This window comes from Salmo salar, chromosome 06 (assembly GCF_965601325.2).
Source record: "Salmo salar chromosome 06, fSalSal1, whole genome shotgun sequence".
NCBI classification, from domain to species: Eukaryota; Metazoa; Chordata; class Actinopteri; order Salmoniformes; family Salmonidae; genus Salmo; species Salmo salar.
Genome location: NC_138296.1, coordinates 17140761 through 17161147, shown reverse-complemented (window position 1 = coordinate 17161147; position 20387 = coordinate 17140761). Strand labels below are relative to the sequence as shown.

Below are 20387 nucleotides of genomic sequence, written 5' to 3'. Positions count from 1 at the left end.
GCACCATGACCATGACTGAGGGCTTGTAGGCCTGTTGTAAAGCAGGTCATCATCAGACATCACCAGCAACAACGTCGACTATGGGAACAAACCCACCGTCACTGGACCAGACAGGACTGGCAAAAAGTGCTCTTCACTGACAAGTTGCGGTTTTGTCTCATCAGGGGTGATGGTCGGATTCGCGTTTATCATCGAAGGAATGAGCGTTAGACCGAGGCCTGTACTCTGGAGCGGGATCGATTTGGAGGTGGAGGGTCCGTCATGGTCTGGGGCGTCATTGGACTGAGCTTATTGTCATTGCAGGCAATCTCAACGCTGTGCGTTACAGGGAAGACATCCTCCTCCCTCATGTGGTACCCTTCCTGCAGGCTCTTCCCGACATGACTCTCCAGCATGACAATGCCACCAGCCATACTGTTCATTCTGTGTGTGATTTCCTGCAAGACAGGAATGTCAGTGTTCTGCCATGGCCAGCGAAGAGCCCGGATCTCAATCCCATTGAGCACGTCTGAGACCTGTTGGATCGGAGGGTGAGGGCTAAGGCCATTCCCCCCAGAAATGTCCGGGAACTTACAGGTTCTTTGGTGGAAGAGTGGGGTAACACCTCACAGCAAGAACTGGCAGATCTGGTGCAGTCCATGAGGAGGAGATGCACTGCAGTACTTAATGCAGCTGGTGGCCACACCAAATATTGACTGTTACTTTTGATTTTGACCCCCCTTTTTGTTCAGGGACACGTTATTCCATTTCTGTTAGTCAAATGTCTGTGGAACTTGTTCAGTTTATGTCTCAGTTGTTGAATCTTATGTTCATACAAATATTTACACGTTTAGTTTGCTGAAAATAAACGCAGTTGACAGTGAGAGGATGTTTCTTTTTTTGCTGAGTTTAGTACCAGAGAGTGAGTTGAAGCTTGAGCAGCGCAAGCCTCCTGTGGAGCCAGCGTGATCACACCTGGGTTTAATTGAAATTAATAGGCTTCCTTCCTGTTGTATAATTAAGAGACCGACAAGTTATGGCATTTCTGTGTGTAAACAACAATTTTCCCTTTTTCAGGCAAGTTACCAAAATCATTGGTTAACCAAGAAAGACTGCTGGTTTGGCCGATGGGAAAGTCCCTTTCAGACCTTATCAATATCTGTCTAGGGTATGACAGTGATTAGTCAGTTGCTAAACGGTTTTATATGGGCTATAATGAGAACAGAGTTTGTCTAATCAGGTCACCTATGAAATGTATTAAAAAAAAATAGAAAAGGACATTTACTGAAGTAAATGTGGTGTGCTTGCTAGTCTAGAAGTATTTCTTGTGAAGTAGTCGTAGTAGTAGTATTGGTAGCTGGATTTGCCCGAAATATAATGCTTTGTATTTAGACCAAAAAGTGTATTCATTCAAGATGTTTTTTGCAGTATTACTTTAGTGCCTTCCAAGATGCATGTTTTGGAATATTTTTATTTTCACTGTCATTTAGGTCATTATTGTAGAGTCACTACGATGTTGATCCATCCTCAGTTTTCTCCCATCACAGCCATTGAAGTCCATAACCATTTTAAAATCCCCAATGGCCTCATGGTGACACCCCTGAGCTGTTTCCTTCCTGTCCTGCAGCTCAGTTCAGAAAGATGACTATCTTTTATTTCTGGGTGGTGTTATACATAATCCACAGTATAATTGTTAACTTTGTTACCCATCCACCAATCACTGCCCTTCTTTATTAGCCTTTCAAAAAGCTCCCTGGTCTTTGAGGAACCTTGCAGATGTATAAAAAAAATCATGTAAGCCACTCTTTCAGTCCATGTCATTTATGTGATTGGTTAAACCAGATGCTTTTCCTTAACCTAATTTAGACTCGCCTAAACAAAGGCGGTTAATACTTCACAACTATATTTTATTCTTTTGTCGGCATTTTTGGATGGGGATTCCTATTTAAAATCTATTTTAATCCCGCTAAAAAAATGGTAAAAAAATCCAAGGGGTGGTGAATACACTGAACAGGTTGATGTTTGTCATGAGTCTTGTCCTGGAGGCAGACCTGGGCGATTTCCCCTTAGGCCAGCTGCACAGTCAAAGATATAATTCATGAAGGAAAAATTGCTTTTTTGTCTTAATTTAAGGTTAGCAGTGTGGTGAAAGTGAAGTTTAAAATCAGATTTTAGGCCTGTGCCCATCTGCAATGTGGTACAAGATCGACAAAAAATGCTAACCTGCACTGTGAACCAAATCAACCAGGTTTACCATCTACGCTGCAGAGAAATTGAATATTTTTGTCCGTAGTAAGATAAGCAGATAAGCCATTCAATTGAATAAAGCAGTTATAGTGAATTCAACCCAGTGATGTCAGCCAGTGTGGCACTTTGACCACTCCTGTGCTAATAAAATAATAATCCAACTGGCTAAATATGGCAATTGTATAACAACCAGTTAGCAAGATAACATCAGTTTCCTAATTCGATTAGCACATGAACACAGCATTGTGCATAAGAATTAACAGAATATTCATCCACTGAATATACACCAAGAATAATGTTCTGACTTATAAAGCAAGGAAGAATCGAAGTGGTTTAAATTGGTCAATGTCATTACAGACCCAAACTACTAAAGAGCCATATTCAGTAGACAAATGTAGAATGTTCCAGATAGAAATGCCATTAGAGCCGACATGATTCCTTTCTTCCTGACAGAGAAGACAATTTGTTCTTCATCTGAACTTTCTACATTGTGCGCTGTTGAACACACCCCAGGATTTAGGATGCCATTTTTCAGGAACTGTTCTATTTATAAACAACCACATGGGCCAACACCACAGAACCATTTTGGGTTTCAATAACACATTTTGTTCTTTTAAAATACTAGTAACAAATGAACAGCAGATGAAAATTAATACTTAGAGCGCTATAATTCATTTGTAGTTTATTTTTATTGCACTTTTAGAAGGGACCAGTAAGCACTTTTAATTCATTTAAATCATAATATATATATATATATTTTAACTATTGCAGGCATCTTTAAATCACAATGCAAAGAGCCTGTAAACTATAAGGTTTGTCAATATCCAGGAACTACTTCCAGGCACAGGAACCATGTCTCTTGATACAGGCAAGGTTTTGGCCGTTGTCAGTCCACAGGCACGCATCTGTGGTGCTGATCGGACAGGGGAGGGAAGTGCAGTGGATGATCTGTGGAGCAGAGAGAGAAAGACCAACATCACTGATCATTATCCCAATACGCCAGCGCATGTGTTTGACAATGTGACCAGAGTAATATAATCCCTTTTAGAAAATGTGCTGTGTAAATATTGGTGTACAGTTATATGACTATAATTCCCATCACACACACCTTGCAATCGCAGCCGCTTTGGTAGCGGTGAGTCAAGCTGTTCTTTTGTGCAGCACTCAAGTCCTCCCAGGGCAGATTATAGCCACACAGTGTTACGTACATCCTTCCAGTCTCCAGCTTGCCTACAGACAGGAGTCAATGTGCTGTGGGGAAAACATGGTGGAGTGACATTCGACAATTCTGTGCTTCCATATGTGGCAATAGTTTTTGGGGAAGGCACTTTCCTGTTTCAGCATGACAATGCCCCAGTGCACAAAGTGAGGTCTGTACAGAAACGGTTTGTCTAGATCAGTGTGGAAGAACTTGACCGGCTTGCTCAGCGTCCTGACCACAAACACTTTTGGGATGAATTGGAAGAGCAATTGCAAGCCAGGCCTAGTCACCCAACAACAGATCAAGCCTCCCTAATACTCTTGTGGATGAATGGTAGTCCCCGCAGCAGTGTTCCAACATCTAGTGGAAAGCCTTCCCAGAAGAGGAGAGGCTGTTATAGCAGGGGGGGTGGGGACCAACTCCATATTATTGAGAATGATTTTGGAATGAGATGTTATACGAGCAGGTGTCCACATAATTATGTGTAAATTGTTATAACGTGTAACTCCATGTACAGAGAATGTATTGTTTCTATAACACTTGTACAAGGTGAAGAGAATGGTTTAGAGTGGGCCGTGATGCTGGGAGCATTATGTGAAGCAGTTTAACCCAATGAGTCCCAGTTTATGGACTTCTAATCCCTTTTAAAAAGTGTGTTTGAGCTACACACTTCTAGCTTGTAACGTTGGATTAGTCCATGTCTACTGCATCCGTTGGTACCAGCCATTAGTTTGTAATTAGGTAGAGGGAGGTTTGAGACAAGGGCAGATCTCGAAGGGGCCAAGTGCAGAGTCATTTACAAAAATGTCTGTAGAGTCTGAATGGGTTGAGGTACTACTAAATGCCATTTATGAAAAGCTGACACGCACATCTAATATTTTGCTCTATGACGCTCACAAGCTACACAAGTGTCATTAGAAGGTCAGGGTTATTCTACATTGAAGACCATAGGAAATCCAAGGATAGTGTCTTTAGTACTGTAATATGCGCACATAGTAGCTGTCAAACACCAAACAGTTGTCACTGACTAGTTGCATATTCATTTCCCAGTGAGCAAACACTTTCTGTACTTACAGCATTCCTATAAATTCCTTTTTAAAAATCAGGTTTTTGCTCTGGCAGACCAATTATTTTTCTAATTTGTCAATAAGGGCTGGACATGCAGATAAACGAAAAGCTGATTTTTGCTTGGGTCTCAGAACTGATAAGGTTAACCAGAAAACGCATACGACAGATTCTATTAGAAAAATGCAGGTAGGTCCCTTCGTCATCTCTTTAATGAACACACCCCAGGTGTAGCCCATTTTACTGTTACAGTTATTTACATAAGTAGGTGAGAGAAGATGTAAAAATAGACCTAATGATCAGGTCTTAAAAATGTTAACATTACAACAACCACAGAGAATTCATAACATGTTTGCATGATGTGCATTGATAGTGTAGTACACAGCCCCATCAACATGTGAAGAAACTCTAGATGTAAGAAATGTTGCCAAATTTGCCTTAACGACGGCTGCATTGCAAAAAGCCTGTTGAGGATGTACAATCATGCAAGTGCAAGCTTCTGTGATGTCATCGATCCGGCAGAGGAACAGAACTACCAAACTAATGAAATAACTACTTAACGACCAAGTCATTATAGAAATGTATAACTTTAATGTCGACTTTACACAAGAAAAAAACTATTGTGTGGAAGGAAAATGTTTACCCCACAACAATTCACTCCATAACTACGAGAAACCAATTAAGACGTCTAAATAGTACAAGGAATCAGCTGCCTTTTATTGCAGGCTGTTAACTCCTCCCCCAGTCAGAATCAAGCCAGTGGTAGGTTCATCATTCTATTAATCCAGAACCACAGCCACTCCCCTGCCTAACGGGACATAAATTGTCCGTCTTTCAATTAAACAATGGGGATGAACCAGAAAGATACATTTTAGGCTACGCCTACTGGAATTCCTTACAGTGTTGTTTCTTTCAGTAAAAAAAAATAACTTGGGGTAACTTTACAGCAGAAGAAAAAAAAATCCTCACCATTCTGGGACCTGTGGTGCCACCTCTTTGACCAATCAGATTCACAGAAATTACAGGTGGTGCAGGTGGAGCAGAGCGCGCTCTGATTTATATAGACGTGTGCCATCATCTTCCCACCGGTATTATTTTAGCAAACAGGAAAATAACTCACTCCCAATAGACAAGCAAAAACTCTTTAGAGAAATGTTGTAGCAGCCTACACCTAAACATTAGTGATCTGACCTGCACTATCAGTCTGACGAGCTGTAGGCCTCTATGGACCCTGTCTCATCTGGCCAGGGGAAACAAAGTGCTAACATTATGTATTTATAGCCTAAGACAATTTATTTGTGTTTGGAGAAAATGTGAACTTGATCAACTTTGGTTGGCTAGGCTACCAAGGCCCAGAGGTGGAAAAACTAGGCTACCCAATTGTCATTGAGTTAAAGTAAAGATACCTTCATAGAAAGTGAAAGTAACCAAAGTAAAATACTACTTGAGTAATAGTATAAATACTGTATACCGAAGTAGTACTTCAAAATATTTTACGTAGTAACTTTACACCATTGTCTTCATTAATCCAAAACTCATCAAATCAACAAGTAGTGATGACATAGGCTAGACTGCAAATTGGGGGTTGAAAAGAAAGGCTAGTTTGTATCTTATTTTTCCCAAACTTTCAGCACACATGTCTTCCAATAGGAAAATACAGTATATTATTCACACACCTACTGCAGATTTGAAATATTTACCTGAATTCCCTACCACCTCACTCAATTTGTCACTACCGAAACATAGTGAAAAAGTTGCAATAAAGGAAGAACCATGAACAGTAGAGTTAATGTTGATTAACCTTCTATTACAGATGAATGTAAAAAATATATATTTACATACCAAATTAACAAAATAGTAAAAACATGATTTTTAACCTGATTTTCAAAACCTTTAAATTTAATTTAGAGAAGTATAATCTCTATTGCGTGATTATTGTATGAATCTAAAACTTGTTTATTGATTGAATTACTTATACATCTAGTTATTTATGTTGTTATAAGTTTCAATTATCACTACCTATCTTCATGTGGGCAGAATAACAGGCATTTCGGTGTCAAGTGTCAATCATAGAGCTAAATGGAGGATCTAGATGGATATAACTTATTTTAGGAAAGACATTGCCATTGAGGGCTTCCACCATTTAAAAGTAGTCAACTGGGTGGGGATTCCTATGGGTTGGGAGTAATCAGCCAATGATCAGAAAGTATTGACTTCTTCAAATTGGGTTGCTTATGGTTTGTAAACCAAAAACTAAGATAATATCCAGGAGCTAAGACCAAGATTTATACCAGGACATTTGTCCCAAGACCCAGACCCAATAAGTTGAGACCATGACAAGTTAAAGACTGAATTGATGTGGTCTCAAGACCAAGACCACTAGATCAAGAGTCCATGGGCCCTTTCTTCAATTGTAAGAAACTCAAGCACAGTACAGTATAGTAGGGTATGGTACAGTAAAGTACAGTAGGGTACAGTACAGTACAGTAGTGTACAGTAGAGTACAGTACAGCAGAGTAGAGTACAGCAGAGTAGAGTAGAGTACAGTACAGCAGAGTAGAGTACAGTACAGTACAGTAGGGTACAGTACAGTAGAATAGGGTTCAATACAGTAGAGTAGGGTACAGTACAGTAGAGTAGGGTACAGTACAGTACAGTACAGTAGTGTACAGCACAATAGAGCATGGGTTTATTCCCCAGGGTCTGCCTTTTCACATATTGAGATAGCCTATATTAAATACAACACCAGCATGATTTTGTTGACTTTGAGGGACCTAGGAAAATGTTGTTTTGAAGCTAATTTCCTGCAATTTTACATAGTTTAACAAGACTCCTAACATATTTTAGATAGGCTATTTAATAATAATAATAATAATAATGATGGATAAGGGAAATAAATTTTCGACCCGATTTCCCCAAATATATTTAATTATGATCATTTATTTGAATCATACATACTGTATTTTATTAGACAGAAAGTGAACAGATCAATTGATAGCAGCATAGTAACACATTGTATAAGATTGATGCCGTGTTCACATGCTAGTCAGAACTAGGAAACTCTGAAATGTTTCACTTGCTAACTGGTTGTATTTAATCACGAATTAGCAAGTTGAAAATTTCAGATTTTGCTAGTTCCGACTAGAATGTTAAAGTGGCATACTTCCCAAGCAAAGTCCAATTTCTTTGATTCTTCGACTTCAGGTCATAGCTCAGCTTCTGAATGTCAGAGACAAACCAAAGATATTCCCATGTGCATCAGAGTTGCAGTCAAGAACTGCACACTCCTGGGTTTTTAATGCTCAACAGTTTCCCGTGTGCATCAAGAATGGTCCACCACCCAAAAGACATCAGCCAACTTGACACAACTGTCACAACTCACATTGGAGTCAACATGGGCCAGCATCCCTATGGAACACTTTTGACACATAGTAGAGTCTATGCCCACATGAATTTAGGCTGTTCTGAGGGCAAAAAAAGGGTGTGCAAATATATTTTAATTTTGATTTGCACCCCCTTTTTTACAGTGAAAGATAGCCAGCTATATGTTAAGTCAAAATTGTCCAAACCGAAACAACTGCAACAATTGACACCATATTGAAGTCTGCAATTGTGACTGTTTCGGTTTGGACAATTTTGACTTAACATATAGCTGGCTATCTTTCATTTGGACAGATGTACACTAAGTCAAAAGTTTGGACACACCTACTAATTCCAGGATTTTTCTTTATTTTTACTATTTTCTACATTGTAGAATAATAGAGAAGACATCAAAACTATGAAATAGCACATATGGAATCATGTAGTAACCAAAAAAAGCATTAAACAAATATATTTTATAGAGATTCTTCAATGTAGCCACCCTTTGCCTTGATGACAGCGTTGCACACTCTTGACATTCTCTCAACCAGCTTCTTGAGGTAGTCACCTGGAATGCATTTCAATGAACAGGTGTGCCTTAAAACAATGTGGAATTTATTTCCATCTTAATGCGTTTGAGCCAATCAGGTGTGTTGTGAGAAGGTAGGGGTGGTATACAGAAGACAGCTCTATTTGGTAAAAGACCAAGTCCATATTATGGCAAGAACAGCTCAAATAAGAGAAATGATAGTCCATCATTACTTTTAGACAACGTAAGTCAATCCAGAACAGTATTTTTAATTCACCAATTGTCTAAACCAGTTTACTATTAAATACTTTATCAAACCTTAAATATACAATTGAGTATTTGCATATTACCAACTGGTGCTGAAAAGGAGACAAATATGCATGTATTAGGGCTCCCGAGTGGCGCAGCGGTCTAAAAGCACTGCATATGTTCTAAAGGCGTCACTACAGACCATGGTTTGATTCCAGGCTGAATCACAACCGGCCGTGATTGGGTGGCGCACAATTGTCCCAGCATTGTAATTAAGAATTTGTTCTTAACTTGCTCACCTAGTTAAATACGTTACATAGCTTTCCAAAATATTCTGAACGGTTCTCCATATAGTCCACTCACTCAGCACAGATGTCAGTTCAACGTTTAGATTTCATTGACATTTGGTTGAGTTGTCAAATAATGTCAATGGATTCAGGTAAAAGATTTGACTTCTCAAATCCAAAATAAGTTTCACTTTGATGCAACAGTGTTAAATTACATGGAAAACATTGCCCAGTGGGTAGTGAGTGAGAAAAAAAAAAAGTACAAATTTATTGACTTAAGATAAATGTTCTGAAAACTCCGACAATCTTTTGGTCAGCAAGCGTGAGGGTTCTCAGCAATTTAATTTAAATTCATTCAATGTGCAGAAGGGAACCACACCTGCATTTGTCAATGCCTTCATGTATATAACATTCATTCTAATATATTGTGCCCAGCTGAACATGCCCCAGGATTTAGGATGGTATTTCAGGAATAATGGTCTAGTTAGAAACACAACCGTGTCAGCCAACACTGAGATCACCCTTTTGGGTTTCAATAACACCTTTGGTTCCAGTTTAAAAACAGACAAGCACAAGAAATGAATACTTGGAGCACTATATTTGAGGAGTAGTACATTTTTATTGCACAAGAAGTGACCAGCTTTTAAATTGCAGACATCTTTAGTCAGGGAGCAGTGAGCGGAAGGCCTATAGAGTTTAGAAGTCTTCAATATCCAGGAACTACTTCTTGGATGGAGCCATCCCCCTGTACCAGGCACAGGACCCATCACTCCTCTTGAGACAGGCAGAGTACTTGGCCTGGGGTCCGCTTTGGCCATCAGCCAACAACCAGTCCGTCCAAAGACACTCATCTGGGGCGCTGACGGGACACGGGAGGGAAGAGCAGCGGATGATCTGTAGATCAGAGCAGGGAGAGAGAAAGATCCAGATCACTGACTGATCATTACCCCAATACCCCAGCTCATGTGTTTAGCCAATGTGACAAAGTGAACAAAAGTGGTGTGATGTAATTTTACTATAATTCCTGTCACACACCGTGCAATCGCAGCCGCTTTGGTAGCGTTGAGTCAAGCTCTTCCTTTGTGTGCCATTCAAGTCCTCCCAGTACTGAATAAAGTCACACATGCCTATGAGCATCTTGCCATCAGTATTCAGCCTGCCTGAAGACAGAGAGAAGACAGTGAGTCAACAACCTGTGTGGTAAAAGTCAACCCCAGATGCTGATCAACCCAGATGCTGATCTTAGAACCATTTCCCCTTTTTCCCCCACAAATGGTTAAGATTAGAATTGGGGAGGGGGAAACAGATCCTAAATCTGTCCCTTAGGGAAACTTTACCCTGGAGCAGAAGACATACCGATGCAGCCTGGAACACTAGAATTTATCGTAATAAATAAGTGATGCATTAGTTGTAAACATTTAAATTCATAACATTTGGTATTGTAAAGCGTAACTTGAAGATCCAGGCTGTATCACAGCCGGCTGTGGTTGGGAGTCCCATAGGGCGGCGCATAATTGGCACAGCTTCGTCAGCATTTGGCCGTCAATGCAAACAAGAATGTTTAACTGACTTGCCTTGTTAAATAAAGATTCAATTAAAATGGTTAAAGATGAAGTATTTTCTCTAAAGCAATTGATTTCTTGTACAAGATGAAGTCAATAGTTTAGAATAGGCCATGATGCTACAAGCATAGGTTGAGCAGTTTAACCAGTGATAGCAATGAACTTGGGTAATGTAGTGAGATCCACACCTGTGAAGAGATACTCCTTGGTGAGTTCCAGAGTCACGCCGCACGAGGCTGAAGAGGATGAAGTGAAGATGGTGTGGATAACCCGGTCAGGACCTTTGAACATCTAGCCAATCACAAGGAGAGAAAGGAAGATCTGTCAAACATCTACAATTTGGAACCTAACAGACAGCAGCTCTCAGGCACTGTCAGTCTTTCCTAATTCCCTCCCTATACCCCATCCCCTCAGCTTTTGATGTTTGCAGAGCAACAAATATTTATTAATCTAACCTTTATTTTATCAGGGTGTCATACAGAGACCAAGGTATTATTAACAGATCGCCGAATTACAAACATCAAGTTACAAAATGTAAGCAGAACAGTCAAACAATTCTGACTCAACATCACATTTACAACATTTTGAAGATCGTTCCACAAATAATGCTAAAATATTTCAGGCAGATTCATCCAACTCAGTTGAGACCAATGGAATATCCAGAGTCAACCATCCTTATCTGAGACCGACTAACTAAAATGTCTAAAGGTCAGTAGTAATTTTAGGCACAGTGAGAGTTTTAGTAAAATGGCTTTATAAATGAAAATCTGGCAATTTATCAACCAACGTGACAGAGCCAGCCAACTTCCTGGTAGGGAATGCAGTGATGATTACCAAACCCCCATCACCAGTAATAAAGTGCAGTATGATAAACTGCGTTTAAAAGCTTTAATGAAATGGCAGCTGCATTCATATAGATGTCACCATAGTCTAGGACTGGTAGGAACGTTGACTGAATAATGTGCTTTCCAGCAAGAGGCATGAGCCATTTCTACAGAAGCTCCTTTTCATACGATGGAAGCTCCACAACTACACTGCTTATGCCAGCCCAGATCGGCAAACATTGAAGGGTTGGAGCCCAGGGGAAAGGAGTGAAGCTGTCAGACTGGGGTTCAGTGGGCTTCAATGTAGTCAGGAACAACACCTTAATAAAAAGGCTGATCATACCTTGATCTGTTGGACATCATAGTTGGTGTTACCAGACACAGCTTTCACTCCAACCACCTTTGCCCTGATCACTGGAAGAGAGAAACTTGGTTTAACTACTAACATCACCCATTTTCCTTTAAATGGTCAGTCAGACACTGATTGTTTAAGGGTGTAATGAGATCTAAGAGAACAGTAGAAACCTTCACAGACAAGATTTTACAGTCATAAAAATGTTTGTGGATAAGTTCACACTGTTTGGGCGAATCAGACGAGTAATTTTCCCTCCAGGTCCTAGATTCCCAACTCTGGTCATCTGCCATTAATTCAACACCTTGTTTAACTATGCTGCCCTGCCTGGTCTGCAGATGTTCAGGCGCCAACCAGGGGCTGGTAGGAAGACTGAGGCACATGAGCCTTCCATCAGCTGTAGTCAGAGAGGAATATGCCTGGCCTGCTGAGGCACCTTCACAGGCACACGTACCTTATGACACATGCTCCTCCTCCGCCCACCTGTCTGGGTAGAAGGTGCTGACAGCAACAACCTCTTCACTTCAGTCTGATTCAGAAGATATTCAAACGATTCATCCTTGCCAATCAGATTAACTACTCCTGTAATGTTAAGTTCCCTCTATTCCACTGCTGTCTATCATCATTAGGACCAGTACACCACAGTAGTACTTGTTGCTTTTATCACTGGAATTACAGTTTGTTTTGTAGACATACTGATCTAATGAAACTACAGTAGAATGGGTTTTTACTAACAGCTTTACCAGCTACAGGACATCACTCTCCAAAACCATTTGGCAGATGTTTCCCGGCCCGCAAGATGGCACCACAGCCCACAGTTGTGCAGAGCATATGCATTTCCTTTGTTCTAGTACAATTCAGGTAGAGATAATTCATTTTAAGGAGCACATGAAATAAATTAACTCTCCAACAAAAGTGACAGTTGCCAAATCTTAATTTATCATCCTGTTGCAGGGGTTTTCCTGCACATCAGGAACTGCAAACTTGTAGCGTATTCAAGGTTTAAAAAGCCAACTAAAGTTATCAATTTCCACTAAAAATGCCAGACTTGATTTGCCCCAATGAAAATTATATCAACCCTAACAACAAAAAAATCCATTCATTATAATCCGCATAACAATTCATGTTGCTGCAGGATTATGTTCCTGATGCGTGAAACTGGCTCAAATTAAGATACGGGATCTGTAGCCTACCACTATTTGATTTAAATAAGTCTACACTACAACTGAATGCCTTGGGTTAAATGTAGAAAGATAATGTATTTACTTAATTGTAGTATATAAAATGAAACAATTCAACTGTAGGCATAATGTGTAGGCCTAGAAGCAAATATAACACTTGGTGTAGCAGGGTCTCATCCAGGGCTACAGCCAGGGCTCTCAAACCCTGTTCCTGGAGAGGTACCCTCCTGCAGGTTATCAATCCAAACCCAGTTGTAACAGACCTGATTCAGTTTATCAACCAGCTAATTATTAGAATCAGGTGAGCACATTAGGGTTGGATCAAAAACCTACAGGATGGCAGCTCTCCAGGAACAGGGTTGGAGAGCCCTGGTTGTAGCCCATCTTACTGTTGCCTACTTAATTATGTAAATACATTGATCATGTCATGGTTATTATTATAACAAACATTAAGAATTCTGTGGTCATGTTGCGCATTGATACAGTGTAGTAGCCCAGTGGTTGCCAACTCCAGCCTTCGAGTACACCCAACAGCACACTTGTTATATCCCCGGACAAAAATACCTGACTCAACTCATTGAGGCCCTGATGATTAGTTGAATCAGGTGTTCTTGTCCAGGGATACAACAAAAATGTGTACCGTTGGAGTAACTCGAGGACCGGAGTTGAGAACCTGAGAAGTCAGAAATATTGGCAGTTTCCTTACCGACGTCTGCGCTGCAAAAAGCCTGTTGAAGATGGACAGGAGCGCATCTGCAAGCTTCTGCAACGTCTTCGATCCGCCAAAGGAACAAAACGACCAGAGTGATGAAACAACTGCTTATAGACCAAGTCATTTTGGAAAATATCTATCAACAATGTATCGCGTAAGATATGTTTACTCCAGGAGCTAAAGAACAGTTGTATTGTAAACCACACTAGAACATTCAAAGATGTTCCCAGACAGACTAACACCTAGAAATCTGTTTTCCCTTCGATGTAATCAGCCCGTTTTTATTGCAGGCTGTGAGCTCCTCCCCAGTCAGAACCAAGCCAGTGGTAGGCTGAGCGTTCTATTAATCCAGAACCATAGCAACTCCATTGGGAAAAATACCCTGCTTAAAGGGACAACCACAGAACAGGCTCAACTTGCCCGGTTGACATAAATTCCATAAATTGTTTGTCTTTCGCCTAAACAATGGCGATGAAACAGAAATATCCGTTTTAGGATATGCCTATTTGAAATAGTTTTTTTAAACACCTGGGGCAACTTTAAAGCAGGCTCAACTTGCCCAACTACTCAGTTCAGTTCACTTGCCCTAGGCCCCTCAAACTCAACTCTGGACCTCGACGTGAAGCCAGTGCCACTGCATTTTTTTATTGTTCCCCTTTAATCAGGGACTGATTTTGACCAGGGACACCAGGTGGGTGCAATTCGTTATCAGGTAGAACAGAAAACTAGCATGCTCCTGAGCACCATGCACAACAAGAAGATGCCCCGTCCCCCGCTAATTGGGCTACTTTTGCACATTTGTTATTGTATGAGTGAGGTTTGATGATGAATACTACCTCCAAACGAATGGAACATCGATGGGCTCTACCAGGGGCGGAAATCCTGGGGGGGACGGGGGGGACACGACCCCCCCCCCATCCTGGGAAAAATATGATTTGTCCCCCCCAATATATCACTGAAACATAACTATGTAATTTAAATAATATTAATAATACGCAATGAAAGCAATTGTGCTGATTATAGACACTTAATAGCGCGTTTTTAAGTTTCAAAAGATTGCGACCCCCCCACCCTTTTCCTCACAATGGTTTGATCCACTGCCAGTTCCTTAGCTTGCTAGGTAACAGAGGGGTCGTGTCTACTGTCTGAAAGGCACTCAATGAACGTAACTGACGTGAGGTTAATCCAGTCAATCACGCACACACACTAGCTGAATATGCAGAGCTAGCGCGCAAATATGAACTATTAAGCTAGCTAGTACCTATTCCATTTATGTGGCCTCGTCAAAGATGGAATCTTTGCTATCGTCAATTTATTCCGAGATCAGCATGCAGATGATGTAAGTTAGTGCTTCAAAGTCCCTGTGATAAGGTTAGCGATAAACTGAAGTCCAAACTGAACAGAACTACACTCTCTTCTACCATTGTCTTAAATATATTTAATGGTCTCGTTGCAAAAGCTAAATTGTCGCAAGGGAACTTTTATTTATTTATTTTTTTTTAACCCGGGTAGCAAAGATTATAGCAAACACCACTGAAATGGAATTGGTGCTCGCTTGCTTTGCAAATTCAGCTATTGTTGGAAGCTTCACATTTCCATATTTGAAAAGTCATGTCATTTACAGTGTCAACGTTCATGAACTCTATGTTTAATCCACACGTACTAGGGTGACATGGATTATGCCCTGGGTTGTCCTGAACAGAAGATTTGCCATGGAACACGCACTTGAATGTACTCAAGACTCCATTCTATGTGCACCAAAATTGCAATCTGTTTGTCTCAAGTGCCCTTTGAAAGCCTCCCAGCTAGCACATTTGGTTCCTTGGAAGTTGTGGGAATGCACGTTTTTTGATTTCCCATTGGTTCTGGAAACGAAACCATACGTTTCCTGACCGTTAACTTTCTTAAATGTTATTTTTTTACGCCTGAGGACAGTAGTGAACATTTCACCTGTTCTGGGAATTAGATTTTTTTTAGGTTGCAGGGAGGTTCTGACAACGCAAATTTTAGTTTATTTGAAGGTAATTAATGAACATTCTGAGAAAATGTTTCCATGCGATTTTTACAGTCACTGCTAGCTTATTTTGGGTTAAATGTTGAACCAAGCACAGAAAGGACGCATGGAAATTAATTTGCTTAGGCATTAATCATACAAACACATTTATCTTTCAATGTGGCATCTTCTGTTCTCTATCAGAGCATGTGAGTGGAATTGAGTGCTAAAAACCACTCCTCATAGGAAAAAAACCTGCAGTTCCAAATTCACTCCATTCATTAAAATCACAAACACCCATCTATTTGTAGTGACTACCTGGACCTACCATTTGGTTTGGAAGTATCGAAACCAAACCATATGATTTGAATGAAAAGTATTTTAGTAAACAACATGAAAAGGAAGCGCTCATAATTTCAAATAGGCCACGTAGTATTAAACAGCACATAAACACTCAAAACAGGTGTAATCGGCCTGTGTGAAGCTGGTGTAGAGAGTCAGGCGCAGGACAGCAGATAAGAGTAATCAACGGATTTACTCAAGTAATTACAAAATAAAATACAATATACCAAGCCCACAATAACGGGGTGGCAGGGTAGCCTAGTGGTTAAAGTGTTGGACTAGTAACCAAAAGGTTGCAAGTTCAAATCCCAGCGCTACCCCTGAACAGACAGTTAACCCACTGTTCCTAGGCCATCATTGAAAAGTCGAGTGGATTGGTGATGGCTAGAAGGCCAGTGATGTCCAATGCTGCCTGAACAAGGAGAGGGACTGACTTCAGTGGAAGTTGTGACAACAGGTCAGGAGCCAGACATGAATTACTAGACTTAAATACAAAGTCTACAGTGCCCTTGAATTCACTTTTAGAAACACAAGTTTGGCCAGAGTCTGTGGCTTCAGGCTCATGTGATGGTGCCTGGAGAGCAGGCCAGCAGTGGAGAATACTCTCTCAGACCCTGCAGAGCCACTGAGGATGCTAAACACCTTTTGGGCCACTCCTGCCAGGCTGGGCAGGGATGCAGATTTTTTTAACTTTTATTTTATAGGTAGGCCTAAAGATTTCATGGTAAAATAACCCTATCAAAATGGAAAGCTCTTTGAAAGAGATAACATGCCAGGCCAATTGGGCCAAAATCAACAATAGCCTATTGTAAAGATAATACAACAATTTTTTTGTTTATAAATACTTTGCTATAATGACACACTTAGCTAGCTACCCACCGCGTTCCTTTCTGTTAGAATGTGCACGTAGTACACCATCATTCTTTCAGGATGTCTTTTCAGATTTCACAATGATAATTTAGTTGTGGACACTACATCACCACACTACCTCTCTTCTATAGTTGTGGACACTACATCACCACACTCCCTCTCTTGCTCTTGGTCCTCCTCATCTTTGTAAGTCACCTTGATTTCACACCTTTGTGTTTTATCAGTTTCTTTATCAGTTTCTTTATAAAAGATATAGATGTACTATTGTAAAGTGGTTGTTCCACTGGATATCATAAGGTGAATGCACCAATTTGTAAGTCGCTCTGGATAAGAGCGTCTGCTAAATGACGTAAATGTAAATGTAAATGAAAATATTTAGCGAACTCCATGACAGTAGCTAAAGCAAGGGGCTATAGCAGCACACAAGTAGACTACAAATGCATGCTGGGCCGGGCATGCACTGAGCTCGTGAAGTGAGCGTTACTGGAGCGGTAATGGAGCAAAATTGGAGGCGGCGAGAAGGCCGATGCTCCAGCCTTTGGGCAACTTGCTCCGCGCTTCAGTCAGATTTGAGAACGCTCCAGCTCCGCACACATGCTCTGTTATCTATCCATAGAATTAGTCCACTGCACCACCAGGATGGAGCTAGTATGCCATGTATTTTTAACTCATACAATGCTGTTCATTTTAGTTTATTCAAACAGACCCCTTTCAAAGGAAAAAAGCACTCATTAAGATAAGGTGTGGACAATTAGTGGGTACGGGCAACACACCTGGACACACACACAGGATAGATAGTTTTGTTGATGCTGAGAACAGAATGTATATGTTTTTAAATTACATTCTTAGAACATTCTTTGAGCGTTACCAATGTTTTCTTGTGGTTTTTATAGAAAGTTTTCTTAATGTGCTGAGAACATTACTTTATATAGAACCATGAGGAAACCTGCAGAAAATGTTATGCTGTACTACTGAAATTCCATAGAAGAACGTTGTTTCTTTACGTTCTCTGAATATTCTTAGAACATTATTTTAAATGGAACTTTGAGGAAACCTGTAGAAAAAGCTATGTTGAAGTACTGCAATTCCCACAGAAGAACGTTGTTTCTTAATGTTTTCTGAACAATTTGAGAACATTACTTTTAATAGAACCATGAGCAAACCTGTAGGAAACGTTATGCTGAAGTACTGAAATTCCCATCTAAGAAACATATGGTTCTCAGAACGTTATGTGCTAGCTGGGAATGCACGTTATTGTGCGTTTTTCACGCAACTCAAGCGCGTGCACACATTTTTTTAATGGGTGTTAGAGTAAAGACCACAGGCCGCTCGTGAGTTTCAAGTTTGGGGAAGCTTACAACTTATCCTACAACTTCTACCGATCTGTCTACCAGTTGATTATTTTTATAACAGAATTTCGTGGAAAAGTTTGATTTCAATAATAACCTTTTTGTTTTTCTAAATGTTTTTCACTTGGTTAATCATAAACGTCAGAATTAAAATTCAACAAATAAAAACAGAAGAAAATATCCTGCTGAAAATGCAGGTTCTTTCAATCACATGAATCTCTCTTCTCTGCCTGTCTGCCCCACTTTCTATCTGTCTTTACTTGAGCCATAGCTGGTGAAGTGCAACATTGTAGGCTACCAAATAAATGAACTGGGTCTGGGCCCGAAGCTGTTGCTAGTGAACTTGCAACATTGTTTCAACTAGAGAAGGCCTATTCTGGGCCCTCAGAGTATCCCGAACCAGTGAGCTCCGGACAGACAGCTTTATTTTTAAATTTCGTTTCCACTGGATATATGGGATCATCAGATCATGATATGTTGCTTTTTCACATCGAGGCTTGGTGAATATCGAGTGTTGGAAAGATTTTTCAAATACTGTGAAGAACTATTATTTTTTGTAATGGATGTTTAAAAAAACGGACTTCGTTGACTCAGATCTACTGTGTGAGGTGAAGAAGCTCAGCTTATTAGTGGTGGACGTGGTGAGTTAATTAAGACAATCAGAAATCCGATATCCCCTAATGGGAACTTTCCTACATTTGCCCACAGCAGGTCAGTTAGGCTTACTTTTATGCACGCTCAGGTGCGCGCTCACTCAACATTATCAGGAGAGAGAAACCAGACACGTGCTCATTGCGCACATGGGGCACTCCAAACAAAGTTAAATGAAAAAAATGACAAAACTCGTAAATTATGGTTATTAAATCAAGTGTAGCAGGTTGAACTCTGCAAATAATGTTTCAAGTTTGAGAGTGAGAACGGTAAATTAATGTAATTACTGCCTGCATTAACAGAAATATATATGTAACCTAACGATGGCCATTAACAGTACAATTACTAGGCCTACTGGTACATATGTAATGGAGAATTTATCAAAATTAACAAAGGGCAAACAATTCACCCAATGAAACAATGAATGTGCAAGAATTGTTGGGAGAGCTTAGCACATTCTGGAGAGCTGAGTGCATGAATTCTGGAATGAAACGCGCCATATCTTGGCCACACCCCTCCCCTTCTTCATCTCAAAATTTTAAATTATACTCAAAACACGTTATCTTCACACATATTTTAGTCGCTTTTCACTGGCAGCCATAATTCGATAATCAAGTATTTATATTGCCACGCGTGGTAACAACATGTCGGGCTTCCCAACAAAATAGGCATGGCCTACGCACCTGTAATTTGAAACAATGCAGAGATATATTTTTTTAAAGAAGCTAATGAGTATTTTGAATTATTTTATATAGACAGGAGTAAATATAGAATTTTGGCAAAACATACATTTACTTTAGGGGAATCCAGCATCCCAACAGTGCAATGTGCACCTACCAACTTTCCTTTTTTAAAATGTTTTTTTAAAAGAAGTTTGGAACCATCAAGACTCTTCCTAAAGCTGGCAGCCTGGCCAAACTGAGCAATCAGGGGAGGAGGGCCTTGGTCAGGGAGGTGGCCAAGAACCGGATGGTCACTCTGACAGAGCTCTAGAGTTCCTCTAGATGGGAGAACATTCCAGAAAGACAACCATCTCTGCAGCGTTCCACAATCAGGCCTTTATGGTAGAGTGGCCAGACGGAAGCCACTCCTCAGTAAAAGGCACATGATAGCCTGCTTGGAGTTTGCCAAAAGGCATCAAAAGACTGTCAAACCATGAGAAATAATATGCTCTGGTCTGATGAAACCAAGATTGAAACCTTTGGCCTGAACGCCAAGCGTCACGGCTGGAGGAAACCTGGCACCATCCCTACGGTGAAGCATGGCAGCATCATGTTGTGGGGAGGTTTTTCAGCAGGAAGGGACTGGGAGACTAGTCAGGATCGAGGGAAAGATGAACGAAGCAAAGTACAGAGAGATGCTTGATGAAAACCTGCTCCAGAGCACTCAGGACCTCAGACTGGGATGAAGGTACACCTTCCAACAGGACAACGACCCTAAGCACACAGCAAAGACAATGCAGGAGTGGCTTCGGGACACGTCTCTGAATGTCCTTGAGTGGCCCAGCCAGAGCCCGGACTTGAACCCGATTGAACATCTCTGGAGGGACCTGAAAATAGCTGTGCAGCAACGCTCCCCACCCTGACAGAGTTTGAGAGGATCTGCAGAGAAGAATGGAAGAAACTCCCCAAATA

General features: G+C 40.6%; 1 protein-coding gene across 1 annotated transcript; it reads right to left on the bottom strand.

Moving 5' to 3' along the window:
- Window positions 1-9516: 9516 nt before the first annotated feature.
- On the bottom strand, window positions 9517-13809 carry LOC145879805 (metalloproteinase inhibitor 2-like). Its single transcript, XM_082976340.1, has 5 exons — window positions 13543-13809; window positions 11647-11717; window positions 10668-10770; window positions 9953-10077; window positions 9517-9811 (listed from the first exon to the last, which is right to left on the bottom strand). Exons 1-5 carry the CDS (start codon window positions 13670-13672, stop codon window positions 9638-9640), a joined length of 603 nt encoding a protein of 200 aa, XP_082832466.1. The 5' UTR covers window positions 13673-13809; the 3' UTR covers window positions 9517-9637.
- Window positions 13810-20387: the final 6578 nt, after the last annotated feature.